Source organism: Mustela erminea, chromosome 3 (genome assembly GCF_009829155.1).
Source record: "Mustela erminea isolate mMusErm1 chromosome 3, mMusErm1.Pri, whole genome shotgun sequence".
Classification (NCBI taxonomy): Eukaryota; Metazoa; Chordata; class Mammalia; order Carnivora; family Mustelidae; genus Mustela; species Mustela erminea.
The window spans coordinates 58777286-58799278 of record NC_045616.1 but is presented as its reverse complement, the minus strand read 5'-3'; the positions used below and the strand labels follow the sequence as shown (position 1 = coordinate 58799278).

At 41.9% G+C, this 21993-nt stretch overlaps 1 protein-coding gene across 2 annotated transcripts in view; it reads left to right on the top strand.

Moving 5' to 3' along the window:
• Positions 1-21993, top strand: part of RASGRF2 (Ras protein specific guanine nucleotide releasing factor 2) — a 251133-nt gene that overhangs the window by 110182 nt on the left and 118958 nt on the right. For both annotated transcript variants that reach the window (XM_032335831.1, XM_032335830.1), the window contains exons 6-12: positions 591-670; positions 1052-1245; positions 7243-7352; positions 8178-8296; positions 14364-14524; positions 15423-15489; positions 16236-16372. In XM_032335831.1, coding sequence (XP_032191722.1) covers positions 591-670; positions 1052-1245; positions 7243-7352; positions 8178-8296; positions 14364-14524; positions 15423-15489; positions 16236-16372 — 868 coding nt within the window. The remainder of the gene's footprint in view (positions 1-590; positions 671-1051; positions 1246-7242; positions 7353-8177; positions 8297-14363; positions 14525-15422; positions 15490-16235; positions 16373-21993) is intronic.

Genomic DNA, 21993 nt, shown 5'->3' with positions numbered 1-21993 from the left:
GACTTATGGATGGCTCGTTTGGTTTAGCGCCTGCCTTTGGCTCGAGTCATGATTCCAGGGTCCTGGAATCCAACCCCGCATTGGGCTCCCTGCTCAGCGGGGAGCCTGCTTCTCCCTTTGCCTCTGCCTGCTGTTCCCCCTGCTTGTGCTCCCTCTCTAACAAATAAATAAATACAGTCTTTTAAAAAAAATTGTCTGAAAGGTACATTGCTTTTTGAGGGCTAGTACAATCCATGTTATTATTTGGTCTACAGTCTGGAGGCCCTGGGAGACATATATATCATGTATTTATTAAGGCGTTAAAAACTCATGGGGCGCCTGGGTGGCTCAGTGGGTTAAAGCCTCTGCCTTTGGCTCAGGTCATGTTCCCAGGGTCTTGGGATCGAGCCCCGCATTGGGCTCTCTGCTCCTTGGGGAGCCTGCTTCCCCCTCTCTCTCTCTTTGCCTGCCTCTGCCTACTTGTGATCTCTGTCGTCAAATAAATAAATAAAAACTTAAAAAAAAAAAAACTCAGTGGGCTTCTTTAACAAAATAGACATTTTACAATGACTGGATTGTATTATTTTCCCACTTTTTTTTTTTTTTTATAGTGAAACGATCATGTTCCTTCATGAAATATTTCACCAAGGATTGAAGGCAAGGATAGCAAACTGGCCTACTCTAATTTTAGGTAAGTTCATGCTTTAAAGATAGAAGATTTTCTCTTACTATGGCAACAATTAAAGTAAAATCGCTTCAACATCATTCAGCCTACACTGTCTGAATTTCCCTGTTGACCTGTGAGCTTCCTTGGGTACCAGGTTTCAGTGCCCCTCCAGCCCTTTTCCCTGGCCTGTCATGGCGCCTATGGGGCTCGCATGGTGCCTGGCTCCCCAGGAGTACTCTACCAGACTGGTCATTCATGCGTCTGAACTGGGGACCCTGTGCACATGTGACCCTGGGGCTGGGAGCCGCTCTTGGCCAGTCTGTGGAGTGAACAGAGTCCCTTCTCTTCCCTTCGATAATTTACCGAGCACAAAGAGAAACTGCCATGTTCACTTTTCTTTTCCAGCCGATCTGTTCGATATTTTGCTCCCCATGTTGAACATTTATCAAGAATTTGTGCGTAACCACCAGTACAGCCTCCAAGTGCTTGCCAATTGCAAACAAAACAGAGATTTTGACAAACTCTTAAAACAGTATGAAGCCAACCCTGCCTGTGAGGGGAGGATGCTGGAAACATTCCTGACCTATCCAATGTTTCAGGTACGTCATCTGGGACGCACTGTCTAAGTCACTGACGGCAGTCTGGTTGGTGCTAATACCTTGGGTGACCACAGCAAGGTGTGCAGGGGTGCCCTGTGGGGAATTAGGGCCCAAGTACATCATCTGTCATCTTGAGCATGACACTGAGATAAACAAATACAGGCCACACATTTTCTGTCTGTGTAGTACAGGGAGGAAAGGCAGGCTTTTTTTTTTTTTTTTTTTTAAACCAGGCATTTTGGAAGCAATTAAATCAGGAAGGGTTTTTTGCAAAGTGGCACAATTTTCTCTTTACAGAAAGATTCCACACAGACTTCTTCCATGGAGGCTCCTCCTCCAGCATGTTTAAAAATATTACTGGGTTTACAGAAATAGGACGCTCTGCAAAACTTTCAGTATCTGCTGGTTGTGTAAAAGACGCCTGAGGGGTGGAGGGCTGCCCGGAGAGGCTTTGTTTTCCTGCCCAGCCTCTCCGCCCTGTTCCAGTGGCTGTCGAAGCTGGTCTGGAGCTGGTCTGGAGCTCTGTGGAGCTACAGGAGGACGTGCCGGGTCACTGGCTGTGGACACGCAGCATCTGGAGCACTGACTGGACTGGGGAACTCTTGGCCCCTAGTTGGGTTGCCGTACTGAGGCTGGAGCTCGTCGCACCCCGAGGGCTTAGGCACACTTGTGTTCTTGCCTGTCTAGGGCTTTCCCGCTAAGAGGCCTTGAGTGAGGACGGCAGAGGCCAAAATGTGGATTGAAGCTCCTGCTCCTTTGAAAAGTGTCTATTCTGTTCTTTTGGACAGGCATTGAGTGTTCTCATTGTGGAATTTATGGGGCTTCTGGCCAGGTCCCCAGACTGTCATGTGGTAAACTGATTCTCTCAATCATGTGTCAGGGCTTCTGCGGACAGCTTCTCCCCCCAGAACAGGCATCACTGACCCTGGCTAATCGTCTTGGAGCCTTAGGAAGAAATGTTGTTCTGGTTCATGGTTGATGGTCCTAGAGTTTGTCTGTCCTACTTGAAATCTTGGCAGTCACCACAGAGGTTTAGTAAGATTTTTAAAAACTAAAAGGATGCATCTGAAACAACTTAAATAGAGTGAAACTGTATAATGTTATTGTGTTCTTTCATGGGACGGATTTGTTTGAACTCTTTGCCCTTCTGAGGAAATATTTTGCAAGAAAAACTTCAACACAAAAAAAAGTTGGGTTTTTTTTAACCTTATAAAAATTGTAATTTAAGCTTTTACTTATTGTGATACAAACTTTATATGGTACAATGTTCTGAGATTCTGTTTGAGTTGTTGGCAGTTACCTTTATGATTAAAATACCCCAAATTGTATTTTTTTGGCAACTTCATCTCAGGTGAATATTCAAAGGGAGAGTTGTGAAAGTCACATGGAACATTCAGGGAGGTACCTGGCTCCCTTTCTGACAGCCCATTTATGTCTTCCCAAACCCTATTTAATTTCCTCTCGGTGTCATTCTCTCAGTGTTCTAAAATGCCGCAACTGCACTTGCACGTTAGGAGAGGTGACCAAACACAGTAGACTGTAGGTCCTTGGAAAGCCCTTCAGATCCTCTTACAAAGGTTGAGATACTCTCCTACCACACGCCCTCCTTTGCCCTGGAGTATAAGCCCCGTGAGAATAGCTTGGTTTTCATTGATTCCAAGGAATTCCCATAATGCAGGAAAGGACCATTGGACTAAGAATCTTTAGGAGACTTGGATGTCTTGCTCACTCTTTAGTTGTACCATTGAGGAAAATAATTGAACCAATCTAAATCTTGGTTTCTTACTCTTAAAATTGAGGCACCTGAGCTTTAGTCATTTCCCATCTGACTCTGTGATCCCAGGGGGACTATATCGGTTCTGGAAGTTTGGGTAACTATGTGGCACTGCAAGGAGCCTGGTGTTTGTCCAAGAACCCTTACCCCAACACTGCGGTGGCCTCAAACCCTAGAATTTAGCTGAAGGGTCCGATGTTGAGATTCTCTGGCTTCTTCCAGACCAAAGGCACTGGTTGTGAGAGCCATTGTTCTGGGAGAAACCTCAAACTTGAATTTAGCTAAGTTTGTCCAATCTGCAAGAAATGTACAAATTGAAAGAACATGGAATTGTGCTGTTTATTTATTTGCTTCCCTATAACTATTTTGAACAGAGCAAGAGGGAAAACCATCAGAATTTGCTCCTAAAAGCCTCATTCTCCTTGGATGTCTCTTCTCTGTCTTGTTGACTTGGTGTCTCCTTCCTGCCTTCTTCCTCCGTAGGAGTGACCCTATGGGACACTTGGGGGAAAATTGCCCTTTCTAGAAGCTTGAAGGTTTTCTGTCACTAGATTCAATCTGTCCTTCTTGTTCCTTTTGGGTTCTTTCACAAATGAGTCATGGAAGCGTTGGCTCCCTCAGAGGGTCTAACTCCTCTAAAGGGAGCCAGGTACCTCCCTGAACGTTCCATGTGACTTTCACAACTCTCCCTTTGAATATTCACCTGAGATGAAGTTGCTACTTCCCTCTACGTTCCTGTGCCATGGTATGTCGCCACCTCCACCTTGCTCTAGTGGAGGCCAGAGGCGGAGGCACTATGGTTCTTTTGGTATAAGGCAGCCATGGAGGGGCCTGACCCACCAAGGGCCCTCTGGCCAGACTTCTTTAGTCTAGACATGGAGGCAGAGATTGGTGTGGGCACAGGGGAGAGCCAATTGGCAGCTTTAGCTTGTGTATGTATAGAAGAGAAAAGTGTGGGGCGCCTGGGTGACTCAGTCATTAAGCATCTGCCTTTGGCTCAGGTCATGATCCCAGAGTCCTGGGATGGAGCCCTGCATCTGGCTCCCTGCTCCTGCGGGAAACCTGCTCGTCCCTCTCCCACTCCCTGTGCTTGTGTTCCCTCTCTTGTAGTCTCTCTCTCTCTCTCTCTGCCAAATAAATAAATAAAATCTTAAAAAAAAATAAAAAAAGAGAGAAAAGTGTGATTTCTGGCCTCTCTGTCAAGTCCATTGCTGCTGTTAATGTCCTATGTTGAGCTATAGAAGCATGGAGGAATTGTAGAATTTGGATGATAGTTCAATTTGTTCTCAATTGAACTATCAGACCAATAAGTCCAAGTGTTGCCAAGAAAAAAATTTGTTATGGAAGATAATGTAGTCACTAATATAATTTTTAATTAGCAAAGACAGTGGCTTAATGGGTACTGTTTAAATTGGCTTCAGCCGCTCATGAGCCCATTGGGAAGCCAATCACGCAGTCTGCCCCCAATGAGGACAGTGCTGTGAGATGTTCTCCAGAAAGTAGCCACTTGCTGCTCTGGCCACCTAGTCCCTGTCATTGGAGAGCAAGCTAATTAATGTCTACAGAGTGACAAGTATTGTTCCATAACTGAAAGGAGAATCAAGATTCGTCTGGAGTGCACTTACTGTGATTCTTGGTTTCTGGTGGGGAACGGATTTCTAATCGGCTCTTGAATATACACATGAGCTCTGTGGAGAGTCGTCCACTTCTCTGCAGAACATTCTTGCCCAGCTTTTTAGCAGCTTTAGGCTTGTTTGTTCCTCCACCAGAAAGGAGAAAGGGCCAGTCGCTGAATTTCAAATCCATCTACTTGAATCTTAGCCAAGGAGCTCTCTAAAATAGATTTAATTAATGGGGGAAGATCATGAAGCTATTGACTAAACTTAGTTTTGTGGGTTTTTAGTGCCTGCATTATAAGTGTCAGGCTCTCCCACTCCTGCCTTCTTTGTTATGAAAAATGTAATGCATTAGCTGTTGATTGCCTGGATTTTCTTGGAGGACTGCTGACTTAGAAGCAAACTGGTATCCATCATGGCGTTGTGCAGAAGAGATGTGTGAAAGTCTACGTATCCCAGGGGCCTTAACCAGGGAAGGTTTTATGGAATGGAGAGACAGAAAGGGTCCTCCCCATGCTGTACAGGGGGAGGGATCTCCCTCTTCTACAGAGTCCATCTGTGCTTCCAAAACCTTGATGTGATGACATCTCCTAGGACGCAGTCCCAGAGTATCGGGGCAGATCCATGACTGTGCTGATGGCACTGCCCTTTGCGCTCATGCATAAATATGGGCCTTCAGCAGACGATACTGAGTAACCCAGCGAAGGCCACCACCTGCACGAGAGCAAAAGCAGACCTGTGCACTGAGCTGCCAACACCTCGGGACAGGAGGGAAGGCGCTAGCCACGGCACCCTGGGAGGCTGTGTTACTTCCTTCATTCTCAGAAGTCCTTTTGAGGGCCCACCCAGTGAGACGCCAGGCCCCACAGAAGAGACCCGATGGGCTTGTGCACCAGTGAGAGCCATGATGATGGCTGGCTCTGGCATTGACTGTGAGACTACCTTGGGCAAGTTACCGGACACAAAGCTTCACAATTTGTTGCCACCTTTTTTCTATAAAATGGGGAAATAACCCTTACATTGCTGTGAAGGTTTGGGTTGCCCCCTCCAACCTTGAGCTCCAATCTGACCCATAGTGGGCAGTGTTACAGTACCTGCTGTTCAAGCATGTTATTTTTTATTCTTTTTAAGATTGATTTTAGGGGCACCTGGGTGGCTTAGTGGGTTAAGCCGCTGCCTTCGGCTCAGGTCATGATCTTGGGGTCCTGGGATCGAGTCCTGCATCGGGCTCTCTGCTTCCTCCTCTCTCTCTGCCTACTTGGGATTTCTGTCTGTCAAATGAACAAATAAAATCTTAAAAAAAAAAAAAAGATTTTATTTATTTATTTATTTGATAGAGAGAGGGTCACAAATAGGCAGAGCAGCAGGCAGAGAGTGAGGAAAAAGCAGGTTCCCTGCCAAGCAGAGAACCTGATGCAGGGCTCAATCTCAGGACCCTGAGATCATGACCTGAGTGGAAGGCAGAGGCTTAACCCACTGAGCCACCCAGGTGCCCCAAGCATGTTGTTATTAAAATTAATCCCACTGCCCCAGTTTTCTAAGAAATTTTAGTAGGTAAGTCAGTAGGAAATGAATATGTAGGATCACTATGAGTTGTGTTACATCTCTATGAGTTCTGTTAAAACCTTCATAGGGCTGGTGGAGTTTTTGCTTTTGACAGAATTCAGACAGTTTATCCAGAAACGAAAGTATAAGTAAATAATATAATTAAACCATGTTTTTACTGCTAGAAGGATGAGTTAAGGTAAAGTAGGATGAGAATGTGATAAAGGTGAATATATCTTCTCTCAAGTTTTTATTCTTCAAGAGAACATTGCAGTAGGATTGTGAATTTAAAAACAAAAATTGTGAGGTTGCCTGGATGACTCGATCAGTTAAGCATCTGACTTTGGTTTAGGTTATGATCTTAGGGTCTTGGGACTGAGCCCCATGTGGGGCTCCCTGCTCAGCTGGGAGTCTGCTTGTCCCTCTCTCTCTCTCTGTCTGTCCCTCCTCTCACTCACGCTCTCTCTCTCTCTCTCTCCGGTAAAAAAAATCATGAACAAATGTATCTAAAATAAAGCTTACATGACTTGATAAGCAGTGCATGTTTCCCTATGAACCAATTTTCAAATCTTATGATTAAGATATATGATTATATTTAAAAAAAAAACTAAAGAAACAAGTGTTTCTTTGGAACATAATGTTTTGTCACTCTTCTCTAGTGTTCTTGATGAGTGTGTGTGTGTGTGTGTGTGTGTGTGTGAAGCTTGAAGCATAGTTCGTTTCAAAACCGTAGAAGTAGGGGCGCCTGGGTGGCTCAGTGGGTTAAAGCCTCTGCCTTCGGCTCAGGTCATGATCCCAGGGTCCTGGGATCGAGTCCCGCATCGGGCTCTCTGCTCAGCAGGGAGCCTGCTTCCTCCTCTCTCTCTCTCTCTGCCTGCCTCTCTGCCTACTTGTGATCTGTCTCTGTCAAATAAATAAATAAAATCTTAAAAAAAAATAATTAAAAAAAAAAAAACGTAGAAGTAGAGATGCGCTTCTCAGACATGTTGACGGCCCAGGAGAGAACGTCTCAGGGCTGCTGATCCTGACCTCTTGCTCATGCTGGCCCTTATTTGCGTTTAGATCCCTAGGTATATCATCACACTTCATGAACTCCTCGCTCATACACCCCACGAGCACGTGGAAAGGAAAAGTCTGGAGTTTGCTAAATCGAAACTAGAGGAACTGTCCAGGTATGTGGAGAACGTATGATAAAGGCTTGTTTCAAGAAAGCAGCACGCTGGTCTCTGTGGAAATCATATCTAGATATAGATATAGATATAGATATAGATATAGATATAGATATAGATATAGATATCTAGGGAACAAGAAGCAAGACACAGCCCAGCTTCTCAGATTCGCCTGAATGTGAAAAGCTAGCCCTTCAGATGGTGCTGAATCAGTATACACATTAATTTTAACCAAGAATAAAATACTTTTTTACCTTTGAAAATGTTTTTATAGCATGTGGGTTTATGTAATTGAGATTATAGGTGCATTTGGATTTAAGTTCGAAAATGTTAACATTTCTCTTTGCATAATAGGAAAATGATTTTTAGTTGTGTCTTTGTGTTCATATTTGGCAAGAAGCTAGAGAATGTGTATTTTGGATTTTTTATGACTTTTCACTGTTTCAGTGAATTATTTACATCTGTGTTCCTTTAGCTTATATGGAATAAATAGTATAGAGTTCTCTAATTTGTTCCACCTCTAAGAAATGGCATTATAATTTCAGTGAAGGAAGGTGTTCATAAAATAATAGGTTGTTTTCCTGTTGCATTTATAAGCAGCATCCCCAGGGTGCTCATTGGTTTCTGGCCCACTTGTCATTTAGAACCGTAACGTACATTGGCTTTGGTCTGCGTCGTGACCGCTTGAAGCTTAGAAGTCTGCTCTCCCCACAGCCCCAGTCACACTGATCCAAGTTCAACACTGAGCTTCCCAGGTAGCGCTCTTTGCGTACCGGCTCAGGCTATAGATCTCTCTCCCTGTGGTCTCTCCGTGCTGTGTCTTGACAGGATAATGCACGATGAAGTGAGCGACACTGAAAACATAAGGAAGAACCTTGCCATAGAAAGAATGATCGTAGAGGGCTGTGATATTTTGCTGGACACCAGCCAGACTTTCATCCGCCAAGGTAAGTCCTCATTCGGTGGGCCCGTGGTCTTGGCGATATCTCTGACTGTCACATTATCACCGGCAGATCCCGGAAGGCATTTTGGAGCAGGTTTAACGTAGCTGTGCGAGTGATGCTGTCCATGCAGGACAGCCCCATGGCCTTGACCGAGGCTGTGGTTGAGGCCCACCTTTGTGCTGTTTCTTTTCAGGGGCCATGAAAAACAGCAACACAATAATAGTAAAGCACGAGTGGGACAGTAAATTACATTCTGACTGGACTCTCCTCCTCAGTGGACCAGACATTCTCTACAGCTCCAAGGAGGACAGCTCGGTCTGGCCGATGAGAGTGGCAGTGCCGGGTGGCGACGATATGCAGGCCAAGGCCCAAGAGAAACTTGCGTTACTCAAAGCCCTCTCACATAGCGGTGGGGACAAGGTCCGAAGTGAACACAGCTGTCTCTTGTTCCCCTTCTTCATCAGCACTTCTGGATCAGCCCCACATGATATGATTTGATCCCCTTGGCAACTCTAGTTGCCCAGGGAAATGTCTCTTGACCCCTGCCAGGCTTGGGTGACGGTGAATGTGTCTTGTCTGTGGGATGGGTGCTTTGCCAGCATCACTTAGTATACGAAGCTTCTGAAATGTTGACACAGTAGAGAAGCAGCAGCCTCACAGCGCATCTCCCTTCAGGGCCCGGAACCTCATCCTAAGTCCCTTTTCGTTGCTCAGGTGTTCAGAGGGAAGGGAGCATGCCCCATGGCGTTGGTTTGTGACGATACGTTGAGCACATTCATAACTTTGAACTTGGTGGCGTATACCTTTAGAACTAGGATTAACCTTTAATGTGGTTTCTGTTCCTAATGTGCCAGTATCGCTTGAAGATATTTGCATTTCCGTTGCCTACCAAAATGTGCTGCTTAGCATTTTTTTTTACCTCATCAAACAAGACATTGTTTGAGCTGCAAACATACATTTTTTTGCACAAAATACTTGAAAAAATGTAACGCGTGCTCTTCTGTTTTCCATGATTTATTTACAGAGAGAGAAATGACACATATGTTAATGTTTGGAAGTATATTTTAGGAAATGATAACTTTTCTCATTTGTGACTTTTGATAGTGATTTTTCTTTAAAGCTAGTGGCATATAATGCTAAAAAACATGAGGCCTTCCTAAGCCCCTCGGTTCCTCCGCACAGAGTGTGCTCACACATGGCTTCCTGCCTTCCTGGCCCTTGCCTGGCTCTGTGCCTTCCCGTGCACTGTCCCCAGCCTGGGGACAGGGACTGCCCTTATCCATCCCTTCTGTGCCTATCAAAGTTTGGCTTGTCCTTCCGGGCTCAGGTCAGACTCCTCTAGGGAGCCTTTTACAATTTTCTTCTAATCTTACTCTCCCCTTCCCTCCAGTTAGAACGAATTTAACTTCCTCCTCGTTTTGAGGCCCCTCCCTCCTCATGCATGGGTTTCATCCTCTTGTTTATTACAGGTACACGTTGGCACGCTTGTCACTCCTAGCCATTGTAACTCTGGAGGGCTGTGTTTATGAATTCTCTCCTGCCTTATATGCTGCTTTCCATTATACATACCTGAAAGACGGGCATTGGAGTAAATTGAATTGCTTGCTGAGTTGCAGTTTTGGTTGTTAGATGTCTTGTTTTGTATTTTTCTTGTATTTGGAATTCATGAAAAAAATACTAACTGACTAGAGCTTTATAATATGTGAGAATGCAAACAAATGTTTCTGTAACTAGTATTTTATTTCTGAAAGGCCTTTTGATTGAAAAGTAGTATTATGCATAAATATTTATTTCTACAAACTTAGACTGCTCTTGTCTAAGTTTGAAAAAAGACATCTCTAATGAAAAATGCTGGAAGGCCGAGTATATTGAATAAGTCTTTTTTTTTCAATGCACCTGGAGGAAAAGCACTCATGAGCTGCCTCTCCCTTTGATTCTTGTCCAGATGTTATTGGTTGCTTGTTTGTGCCCCATGTTTAAAGCGCTTCTGTCAGCTATTAAGATATTTAATGTTATTATTGTATTGATGTTGATATAATGATTTGTCTTTACAGTATTTTCCTGTATTTGCCTGGTTAGTGTGTTTAGGAATTATTCAATAAAGTTGGTTTTAAAAAACCAAACCTGAATGTGAAAGTAGAAAGGAATCCAATTATACATAATACAATTATAAATATACATAATTATATAAATATAAATATACATAATACAATTATACATAACTTGGGAAGTGTACATTGTTTTGCTTTGGTTGTTCCTGTTATCACTTCTCCTAAATACCCTTAACAGACTTTAAGAAACCCAGTGAGGTGGGTTTCTTATCCTTTTAAACTTTGAAGGATTCTATATATTTTTTTAAAGGGACAACAACTTAGCTCTAATTGTCCACTGGTATTTGTGTTATATACTTTTAGGGATGGTATGAGGTACGTTTCAGTGTGTGTGTGTGTGTGTGTGTGTGTGTGTGTGTATGTGTGTGGGGGGTGCGTGCACAAATATATGTGTAGTTTTGATCTTAAATGAATTCTTGTTCTGAGGACTAGAAAAAAGAGGCCATCGAGGTCATCCAAAAGGTCTCCTTGGGATAGGGGCATCAGCTAATCTCAGCTGTCAATCTGTGGGAATTTACTGATTGAAATAACAGAAGCTCTGTTGTAAATTGTTTCTAATTATTAAACAGTTGATGAGCAGGATGGAAAAGACTATATCGTACTGTGGTCAGATAATGTCATTTATTTTCTAAAATCTACTCAAAGTTTGTTGAACTAAAGTGTGAGAGTCCAAAGCAATAATAGGGAGGCAGTATAACCATGTCACTGGAGGTCAAATCCTGCCTCCTCTACTTCCTTGCTGTAGGATACTGGGCAATTTACTTAACCTTCCTTGGCCTCAGTTTGCTCTCCTTACATTGGAGTTAATAGTACCCAGCTTATAGGGATGTGGTGAGGATTACACGAACTGATGGGACTCCAAGAGCATCTATCTAGACTAGTGCCTGTGAGAGTATAATGTAAATTTAAAAACCAAGATCTAAATTTTGCAATGAGTTTCTGTTTTTCAATAACATAAAATATATATGAATATTCAGTAGACTAGAAGGTGCTCTAAATTGACATTTTGCACTAAACACATTATGCATAGTCAACGTCTTGTGGAAATGTGAATCAGTATCCTTAAGTCAAGGTGACCAAGTTCAGAGCTAAATGCTTTGAGAATGAGACCTAGAATTCTGTGGTATCTTAATCATTCCCAGACTGGGAATTATGTCCTTTCAGTATAGCAGCGTTCTTTGGAATTGTAATATGGGGTCTGGAAATAATTGTACCTTCTCAAATACCTAACCATAACCTGGAAATGGCTCTTCGTTGCTTCTCAGTACTGAGTAGAATGAAGAATAAGGTCATTACCCAGTCTTGAATGCCACTCTTTTGGAATTAGTGATTGAATTAACAGAAGCTTTGTTGTAAATTGCCCCAATTATTAGGTTGACCAAAGATAGAGATGCAAGAGACTGTGTTGCAGCAATGGCCTGTTATTGAGGAATCACTAATTTAATACTAAGTATTCCTTTAATTTGTATTAACTAGAGAGGATTCTCCAAGTCTTATAGTTGTGTTGAAACACCAGGTCAAACTTAAAATGAAATGTGAGAAAAAAAAAAAAAGCCACCTAATGTGTTTTTTCCCTTATGATTATTTTATAAACCAAATAATGGTGTTGAAATTGCTCACTTTTTATACTGATGTATAGACTTCTGTATATACATAATGTGCATAGCGAGATGAACAGTTACAGATCAAGCAGATTAGCATATCGTTACCAAGGAAACATTTATTTATTTTTTTACCTGAAAGGTGAAAATAACAGTATTACTAGTATATGAGCTAACAGTGTATTCTGTAATTTCTGTTTAACAAAATCATTAAATGCTAGAAGTGCTTAGCAACACACGGTATTAAGTCTTAATGAACTTGGCTTAGAACCTTTCTGAAAACGATTCCTACACCTGTTTATCCACCAGGATTATTTGTCTTAAGGTCCAGGCTTTCACTTTGCCCTAAATGATCTCACCACCACTCATGGCAAAGCTAGAATGTACTGTCTTCTCCCCTCCAGTTCCTTTCCAAGGATCAGCTTTAATGTTGCTGAATCCGCCGCTGTCTCCTGGTGGGGCCACTCACTCTGGTGTGATCTTAAGAGAGCTGCTTAGCCCCTCGGGCCTCAGTTTCCCCTTCTTTGAATGAGGGACAAGCCAGGTCCTCTGAAAGAGCTCCTCTGGCTTTCATTCCAGCTCCTGTACAATCCTTCTGCCGTTACTCACTCATTTACTTCTCTAGGCATTCTGCCTTCTGCTCTGCACCCGCCCTTTACTCTTGAAATTTAATAACTTGCTGCCTGCGCTCTCTGACAGCTTCCTCCCACTTGCCTCACCTCCTCCTTTCCCTTTCCCCTTGCCCATTCCCTTCAATGGAATCAAGCCTTCTCCTGCCCCGTGTTCCCCAGTCCCACACCCTCCCCCAGCACTCCTTCTGTGCTATTCTTTGCCCCACCCCCCAATAGCTGCCTACTTTGCCTCTGTCAGGCAGCCCCACTATATGAACCATTTTAGTGGAGTTTTCACCACTTATGGAAGTAATCTGTGCTCATTAAAAAACAATAAGTGCAGAAAATGTATGAGGTGGAAATGAGGTTGCCTGCAATCTCGTTTTTTTTTAGTGCTGACTCCTGTTAATAGTAAAGGGTTGGATGTGCATTTAATGGTTCTTATGAGACTGATATGTGCCTTTGTAAGGCTGCATTTAGGATATTTAGTAGAAATATTGCTGACTCAAGGTAGTTCAGAAGTCAAGGTATTTGCAAGAATCATTCCTAGTACTTTTTAGTTTGATATCTAACTTAGACTGGAATTTCATTTTGTGGTGACAGGAGGTCATTATTAGGGTGAAATTATAAAGTCTCTGTACAGCTTCTCACATTGAATGGAAGACAGGTTTGCTCACAGAAATGCTCTGGTATAGACTTCATGACTTCTTTTCCATTTAGATTCCACAAGGAATTTTTCTCACACTTTATTTATTTATTAAAATTTTATTTGAGAGAGAGAGAGCATGCATGAGAGCACGAGGGGAGAGGAGCAGAGAGAGAGAGAGAGAACCCATACCTAGCTCAGAGCCTGTGTGGGTTCTGATCCCAGAACACAAGGTCACGGCCTGAGGTGAAATTAAGAGACACGCAGCCGACTGAGCCACCCAGGTACCCCATCACATATAATTTAAATATTACTTGAAATAGCTGCCCTTTAAAAACTAACTAAATGGCATCGAATTATATAATCTGTGTGTCTTTATGATATACATGCTTTGTAAATTTTATTTTTTAAATACAAGGTAAACTCTACTAAAATGCTCCTTGTCTATCTTCATGGCCTCAGGAAGAATAAATTCTATTTTCTTCTTATTATGTTGTTATTATTATCATGTGTAATTATACAGTATTATCTTATTCTTTTTTTTTAAGATTCTATTTATTCATTTGACAGATCACAAGTAGGCAGAGAGGTAGACAGAGAGAGAGAGAGAGGGGAAAGCAGGCTCCTTGCTGAGCAGAGAGCCCGATATGGGGCTCGATGTGGGCCTCGATGTGGGACTCGATCCCAGGACCCTGAGATCATGACCTGAGCTGAAGGCAGAGGCTTAACCCGCTGAGCCATGCAGGCACCCCTGTATCTTATTCTTAAGTAAATAAGTGCACTGAGATCAGATCACCAAGGGACAGATGGCAGAAGTGCCTTGTTTGAATTCCAGTTTGGCTTTCTTTCAAACTTAATTTAAATCTTATAGATGAAAATCAAGTCTGAGGTATTTTACAAAAGTCGTAGGGATTACTTGGACCCTTAAAACCCAGTTCCTTGTCTCTTCCGCTCTGAGTGTAGTGGGGGTTTACTTCCAGTGGTGCGTCGAATAAGTCCTTGGTATCTTGGGAAACAGGCCCTAGAGTGTGTTGCATCAAGAACAACTCTCACTTGACAGAATTTTAATTGCTGTGTATTCTTCACTTTTGTGATCACCAGGTTCTCTTATTCAAGTACCTTCTGTTGAGAGGGGGAAACTTAGTAAAGTTCGCCTGGGTTCATTGTCTTTGAAAAAGGAAGGAGAAAGACAGTGCTTCTTATTTACAAAACACTTTTTAATTTGTACGAGAAGCTCAGGAGGAAAGCTCCATCTGCTGAAGGTACGGGTTTACGTGACTATTCCACTTAATGTCCATGCACTTGAAGGCGCAGAGGTTAATTTAATTATGGCTTCCCCATGCCTAGTATCCTAAAACCCACATTGTCACAGGTGCATAGTGAGACACTGTTCAGTTGCTAAGCTTGACATATACTTTGTTGTCAATTTTACCCAAAATTATAGAAATTTAAGTGTGTATTTTCATAAAGAAGTGCAATTAAAGTCATCACCTGGAAAGAACGATTACTATTGAGCTACAAAAATCCTGTTAAATCACTGCAGTGTACTGATCTAATATTTGCTAACTGCTATTTTACCTTGCTTTATCAGCAAACCATGACCCATAGCCCACTGCCTGTTAATAAAGTTTTATTGTCACACAGCCATGTTCTGGTGTTTACATATTGTCTGGCAGCTCCCATGCTTTTTAAAATGGCAGATTTGAGTAGCTGCAGTAGAGATCATATGGCTTGCAAAGCCTCAAAGATTTATTGTCTGGCTCCTTATAGGGAAATTTTGCCGATCTGTACCTTCTGTTGGTAGTGCCTGACTTCTTACCCGGCACCATGATGATGGCTTTCCACCACGTGCAGCGCTTCCTGGTGGGTGGGCTCAGTTGCGCTCACTCTCAAGGTGCCAACTGGTCTCCCACAGACCGACTTGCTCAATTTATAAAACACTGGCAGTGAGAGTGGGTTGAGGGAGAAGAATCATGAGGTTCAGTGAGTGTCATTACTTTTACACAACCAAATTTAGTTTTGGAATCTATGAAAAATTATTTCTGATGCAGAACTGTTGTGGTTTCTTCTGTGGCAGTTTGAATCAAAGGTTTATAAATCTGATCTTCCCAACGTATGCAGGACTGTCAGCCTCTTAATGAAAAATTGGTTTGTTTCCAGACAGGTGGGGTTCTCTCTCTCATAGAATGTACGTTGATTGAGGAGCCCGATGCGAGTGATGATGACTGTAAGTCACATTCTTTCTCTTAGAATTATGGTAGAATAGCAACGTCTTATAGCTAAGAACGGCTGTTGAGGAGACAGGGAAGATGTTGAGAATATGCTCCCTGAAGTCATTTCTCTCTCTCTCTCTCTTTTTTTTTTTTTTAAGATTTTTATTTATTTATTTGACAGGCAGAGATCACAAGTAGGTAGAGAGGCAGGCAGAGAGAGAGGGGGAGGCAGGCTCCCTGCTGAGCAGAGAGGCCGAGGCGGGGCTTGATCCCAGGACCTTGGGATCATGATCTGAGCTGAAGGCAGAGGCTTAACCCACTGAGCCACCCAGGCGTCCCCCTGGATTCATTTCTACATGAAGAGTTCTGTTGAATTATTTAACCTGTGAACTTCGTAAAACCATCTTTGGGAGTTCATATTTTACTGAATTTGTCTCATTTTTCACTGGCAGACAGAGAAGAAAGGAATTGAACTGGAGAGAGTTGGAATTCTATATATTATGGAAATTTTTTAAAAAAGGAAAGAAAACAGGAAATGAGTAGGAGCCAGGGATCCTAGTCCTGAGGAACGGGCTGACTTCAGCTTCCTTATCTACTTCTGAGCTTAGTAGGGGGTTCTCCTTGCCCGAGAAGTACTATGTTGCTGAAATGAGATTCTGGATTTGAACACACATCGATCCTCTTACTAGAACTCTGTGAAAGTGGCTATCACTCGTATTTTTGTATTCACATCTAATTGTTTGCTTTGCATGTGTTGAAGCCAAAGGTTCTGGGCAAGTATTTGGACATCTGGATTTTAAAATAGTAGTGGAGCCTCCTGATTCTGCCCCTTTCACTGTAGTCTTGTTAGCACCTTCACGCCAGGAGAAAGCTGCCTGGATGAGCGACATAAGTCAGGTAAGCAAGTGGCATTTGCTGCAAGTTGTGTTGTTTTTTAATTTCACCACATAAGTTGGGGGGGGGCAGATTTTTAGTTATTTTGTTTTTATTAAAAAATTTAATTATTGTTGCTGTGGTATCTGCCATCACCTCTGTGTATCTTGTTAGCTGGGACCATTTGTTATTGTTGTTTGTTTTTCTTTGTAAGGTTGAAATTTTCCTGAAATGTGGCACTTGCTTGTTAATTCCTGGGCATTTTTGTACAGGCTGTAAGTGTGATCAGTTGTGTTAAAATTGCCCTATTAGTAATAAATTCTCCAGGGACAGTCCCCCCCCCCCATTAGATCATCTTTGGCTTACTTATTCCTGAGGCAGGAAAATGGTGAGAGATAAAAAAGCAGCTAATTTGTGAAAAGTCACAAATTAAAGAATCATATCAAAGAAGAGAGACTGTCTGTAGGAAACCTGAAAATGAGCTTTCCTGTATTTTATATGGAGAGAAAGTAGGAACAAGATTTGTTTACTTTTCCTTGATCAACAATGCCCAGTGAAGGAATTGCTGCATGTATTCAGAAATTGGAAATATGTCAAAACTAGTTGTGATTGGGCTTAGTTGTTCCTAAATTGAAGCTCCACATTAATTTTTACTCCATTAGCCAATATAGGAGAAAAATGTTCATGTAAGGCAAATATTAAAAGAAGACTTGGTCGTTATTTTCTGTTATTAACTCAAGGAAGATAGGGGCAAATGGATAAACCATATACTGTAGATTCAAATGCCTTCTTTTTTTCTGAAAAGCTCATAATAATTTATATACAAAACTTAGGTAAAAATGTGAGTTTCTTCTGAGTGACTGAAAACTGAGGAACAATAGACAATGGAGGGCAAAATAATTTTTTATATGTCAAAAGAAATTTTATAGACTTAATCTCATTTGATCCTGACAATAGTATTCTGAAGGTAAAGAGAAGTATCAGCCCATTTCACAGGTGAGGAACCTGAGGTTTGGAAGGCTAAGTGTCCAAACTTACACAACTGCTTTGAGTCAGGAGTCAAATCTAATCCAGGTCTTTTATTAGCATTCTAAACATCCTCTACAGGAGTGCTGGATTTTTGCCTATATATCCCCAGGACTCCTCTGATGGTGAATAAATAGCTTGAAGAGAAGGCACCTCTTTTCTAGTCAAAAAAAGAAAAAAAATGTGGAATCTTCTGTATTTGCATAATTATATCTATGTGGTGATTTATTAAGCCTTTCATTAGCTCTGTGCTGTATGACTTAATACTTTAGGCTCTGGTTGTAATACATCTCTTCCCTTATGAAACTCTGCCTCAGTCACCGGTTCTATGAATGTATGTTGAGCAATCTGCATGTAGTGCCAGGTATCACACGGGTATCAGGGATACAGTGATGATTCCTGGTCCCAAAGAGCTAGGCAGACCAATAGAAAAGAAAGGTCAGTGGACAACTTAATGCAACAAAATTTGGCAGGTGTTGTGAAGCTAAGATAAGTAGAAAGGATGGCGAGAAAAGGAGGAGGCAAAGGTGTTTTTCTAGCTGCTTCTAGCTTCTACCTCGTTGTACAACTGGGGCTCCTAAGATACAGAATTGATAAAAGCCCCAAACCTTCATTAGCATGCCTGGAGAGGCATTTTTACGAAGAAAGGATCCTTGGGTGCATGGATGATCCCATAACTGTTTTTTTTAAAAAGGGTACAATGCTTTGTCTGCCATAAGCATCCAAGTGGGTCTTCCCACTTAGGCTCCATCTTGAGGCAGAAGTATACATCTTCTTCATATTTTTACCCAAGTTTCTATGGCTAACATGTTAAATTCTTCTAGACTGTACCTACAAGTGAACTGGAGAAAAAGGCTAACGGAAAGTTCTTTTTGAGTGACAATGATATAATTCATGAAATTACTATGTTTGTTGGAGCCTGGGTGTTGTGTGGCTTTAACATATATTATTTAATTCATTCAACAAATATATTTATGCAGTGATAATATATGCCAGGCACTGCTTAGACACCTGTTATACATCATGAACAAAAGAGGTAACAACAACAAATTCTCTGACCTTTTGACCTTACATTCTAGACAGAGGGATTTTGAAAATACACAATAAATGTAATAAGTAAATACCTACTGTTTTAGGCTAGAAGGGGATAGGACAGGGTAGGAAAGTTGGCACTACTGGGGGTAGGTGTGGGTCAGTACATTTTTTAAAGATTTTATCTATTTACCTGAGAGAGTGAGATAGCATGAGAGGGGAGAACCAGACTCCCTGCTGAGCACAGAGCCCAATGTAGGGCTCGATCCCAGGACCCTTAAATCATGACCCGAGCCGAAAGCAGTCGCTTAACCAACTGAGCCACCCAGGTGCCCCCAGTACACTTTTTAAAACGGTGGTCCCCTCAGGTTGCAGGAGACCTCTAAACAGACCCTGTAGCCAGTGATGGAAATACCATGTAGATATGTGATGATGGGAAAGTCATTTCAGAGAAAGGGAAGAGCCATTGTGAAGACTCTGAAGTAGGAAGACACTGCCTATTTTGAGGAATAGCATGATGTCAGTGTGGTTGAAGTGGAAGGTATGAGAGGGAGAATAGGAAGAGAGGAAGTCAGGGAGGTAACAGAGGTCCAACAGGTGAGGGCAGGGGGGTGGGGTTGTGGGCCCTGGTACAAGCTTTAGCTTATACTCTGATTCAGATGAAAAGCTCTTAAAGGGTTTGACAAAGGAATTTCATGATCTGACGTCAGTTTTAAAGGGATCGCCTTGCCCGCTGTGTTGCATGTAGAGTGGGAGTGGAGGGCACAAGTGGCAGCAGGGAGCTGAAGGAGAAGCTGTTGGTGTAACCCAGCGAGAGTTCCTGAAGGCTCAGATCAGCATGGCAGGAATGGAACTGGAGATGAGGGTTGTGATTTTAGACTCATTTTGAAGGGAGAGCCAACAGGGTTTTCTTAGGGCTTTTCCTTGGGGTGTGAGAGAAAAAGAAGAATCAAGAATATCTTCAGAGTTTTTGTCCTGAGCCACTGAAGAATGGAGTTGTCATTAACAGAGGTTTGCGGTGAATGTCAGAAGCTTACTTTAGGTAGGTTCAGTTTCGGAAGGCTGTTAGACACATTTGCATGGAGTTGTGATGTAAGAAACTTATTAATACTGAGTTGTTAAGTGAGCAGCAGTCCAGCATTTAGGGGAGAGGTTCAGGTGGGAGAGTCTGTGTCATTTAGGTTGTGTTTAAGGCTGTGAGAATAGTGAGACCACCTAGGGAGTTAAGTAGAGATAGAAATGAGAAAAGGGCCATGGACTAAGTTAGGAGTCGTGGAGAACAGCAAGAGGCCTGAGAAGGTTCCACTAGTGTGGTAGGACAGCCCTGATGGTATGGTGTCTTGGAAGTCAAGTGAGGAAAATGTACCAAGAAGGACGGAGCGGTCACGTGTCTACTGCTACTAAGGGCTGAGTACAGTAGTGAGTGCTCTGAGGTTCTTAGCGATTTTGCCAGTGCAGGGTTTGATTAGTGGGTTGTAGGGACTGAGTACTCCACTGTTGATTGAGCCTACCCTGCCACCTAGCAGCCTGCATCTCAACTGGCTTTGTTCTCTGCGCAAAGCATTTTCGTTTTATGGCGGACATTATGCACTATACATACATTGATGGTTATTTGTCAGTCTCCCAGTGTGTCTGTGGACATATTCATTATTAATAAGATGAGCCCACTGAATGCTGGAAAATGTACTGTTTAATATTTTATTATGTATATGTAAAAATGTGGACATAAAAAGGAGCTAAAAATATTGTCAACATTCAGCCCACCAAATTAATATTTATCAAAGTATTTCCACAGATAACGGTGGTAGAGTTGCCTGAGGGGTTTTGCAAACTTGCAGGTTCCTGAATCTAGGTTCCAGACAACATGCCCCTACCCAGGTTTAACAAGCTCCACAGGTCACTTTAGCATAATTAAAGAGGAGGACCTTTGCCCTGTAAATCAGTGGTTTCCCCTTCTAAAACCTCCACAGTCCTGCCATACAGAAATAACTTTGCAGTTTGCCTCCCAGTGTACATATACATCCTTTTCATGTTTTACCTCATTTACATCTTCCTGTATTCCTGAGGATTCTTCATATTCCTGAGGTGTCTTTGAGTGGCCACACAACGCGTGTGCACATACACACGCGCACACAGTATCACATTAATATACCACTTTTCCACCTTTTCCCCAATAGTTGGATATATTCCAGGTTTTAGCGTTAATAAGTGTTGTGGTACTAAACATTGTTTACAGGGAGTTACTCTCCCTTTCAGGGTCCTATTGACATATCTTCTCTACAGAAATTAAGGTTGGTGTAGAGGGTCTGGTAACTTCCATGACTTCATGATTCATGATTTGACAGACTGCCAAAGTGCAAGAAATCTGTGACTCATCATTTCACTACATCATCGGCAAAATATCTGTGCAACTTTTTTCTAAGTCCTGTGCCATTGTTGAGTTTTGTGGTATTTATCACATCTTCCTATCTTGTGGAAAAGTAGTGTGATTCTCTACTGATTTTAATTTATATTTCTATAATTATCAATGAGATTAATATTTTCTACCATTTCTCTTTCTTACCCGTTTATGCCAGACGGACATTGATTCATTGGCGCTATCCCTGCAGACTAGGAAAATAAAGATTTTCCTTCAAGTCATATTATGAATATGTTCCCCATTACTTTGTCATTTTATTTTTGTCCCTCTATTTTGCTAGATCTTAATTTTTTTGTGACTTGATTTGAAGCCACCTGGCTAAATTACTGCACCATGCTACACTAATCACATATGACTCTTATTTAAAATAATAAAGTGGTATCTGAATATTGATACAATCCCAGTTTCATATAAAGAACTCAATACAAAAATTAAGACTGGTTTTGCCAGATCTCTTTCTCTGAAGCTGTAATTTTTAGAAGTAACAATTGCTTGAATGATTAATTACACCTTTAGTTACACCAGGAAGGCCATAATTAACTGTTGGCACCGCCAACAAAATGAACAAATAGCTAATGGTCTTGACCAATAATTCTTCCCTTTTCATCTATTTATAGGGAAAATTTTGAGGCTGAAGATTTGACCATTCATTTCAATATAGTGCATTCATTTATGCTTGTCTTCTTGTCATACATAATGGTGTACTAAACAGATTTTTCTGTAATTATGGGTATTAACTAAAATGCAGAATTAAAATTCACCTCTGAGCTTGGTTTGGGCAGATATGTGAAAATGCACACCTTGCATAGACAAACCTATGACACTCTCACATGCTTTCTCCCTTAAAATAGCTCCTCTGGAATCAATAGGGAATTTTTTACTTTAACATGAAAGGTAAATTAAAAGAGAAAAATGGAATCTAACCTTTCTTCCCCCTACTTAGAAATGTTAGAAGGTAAAAAGGGTAGTGGTAGATCACAGTAGACAAGTGGCCTTTGAACAGGTATGGCCTCAAGCAAGATCCTCAGAAGACCTTGCTGGAGCTGTCATTCTCAGCAATTGTGTAAGGGCCAGTTGCATCAAAATTACCTGGGGCTACTTTGAATATGCATGTTATTCTATTAACTCTATTCATTTCTTTTTTAAAGAAAGATTTATTTACTTATTT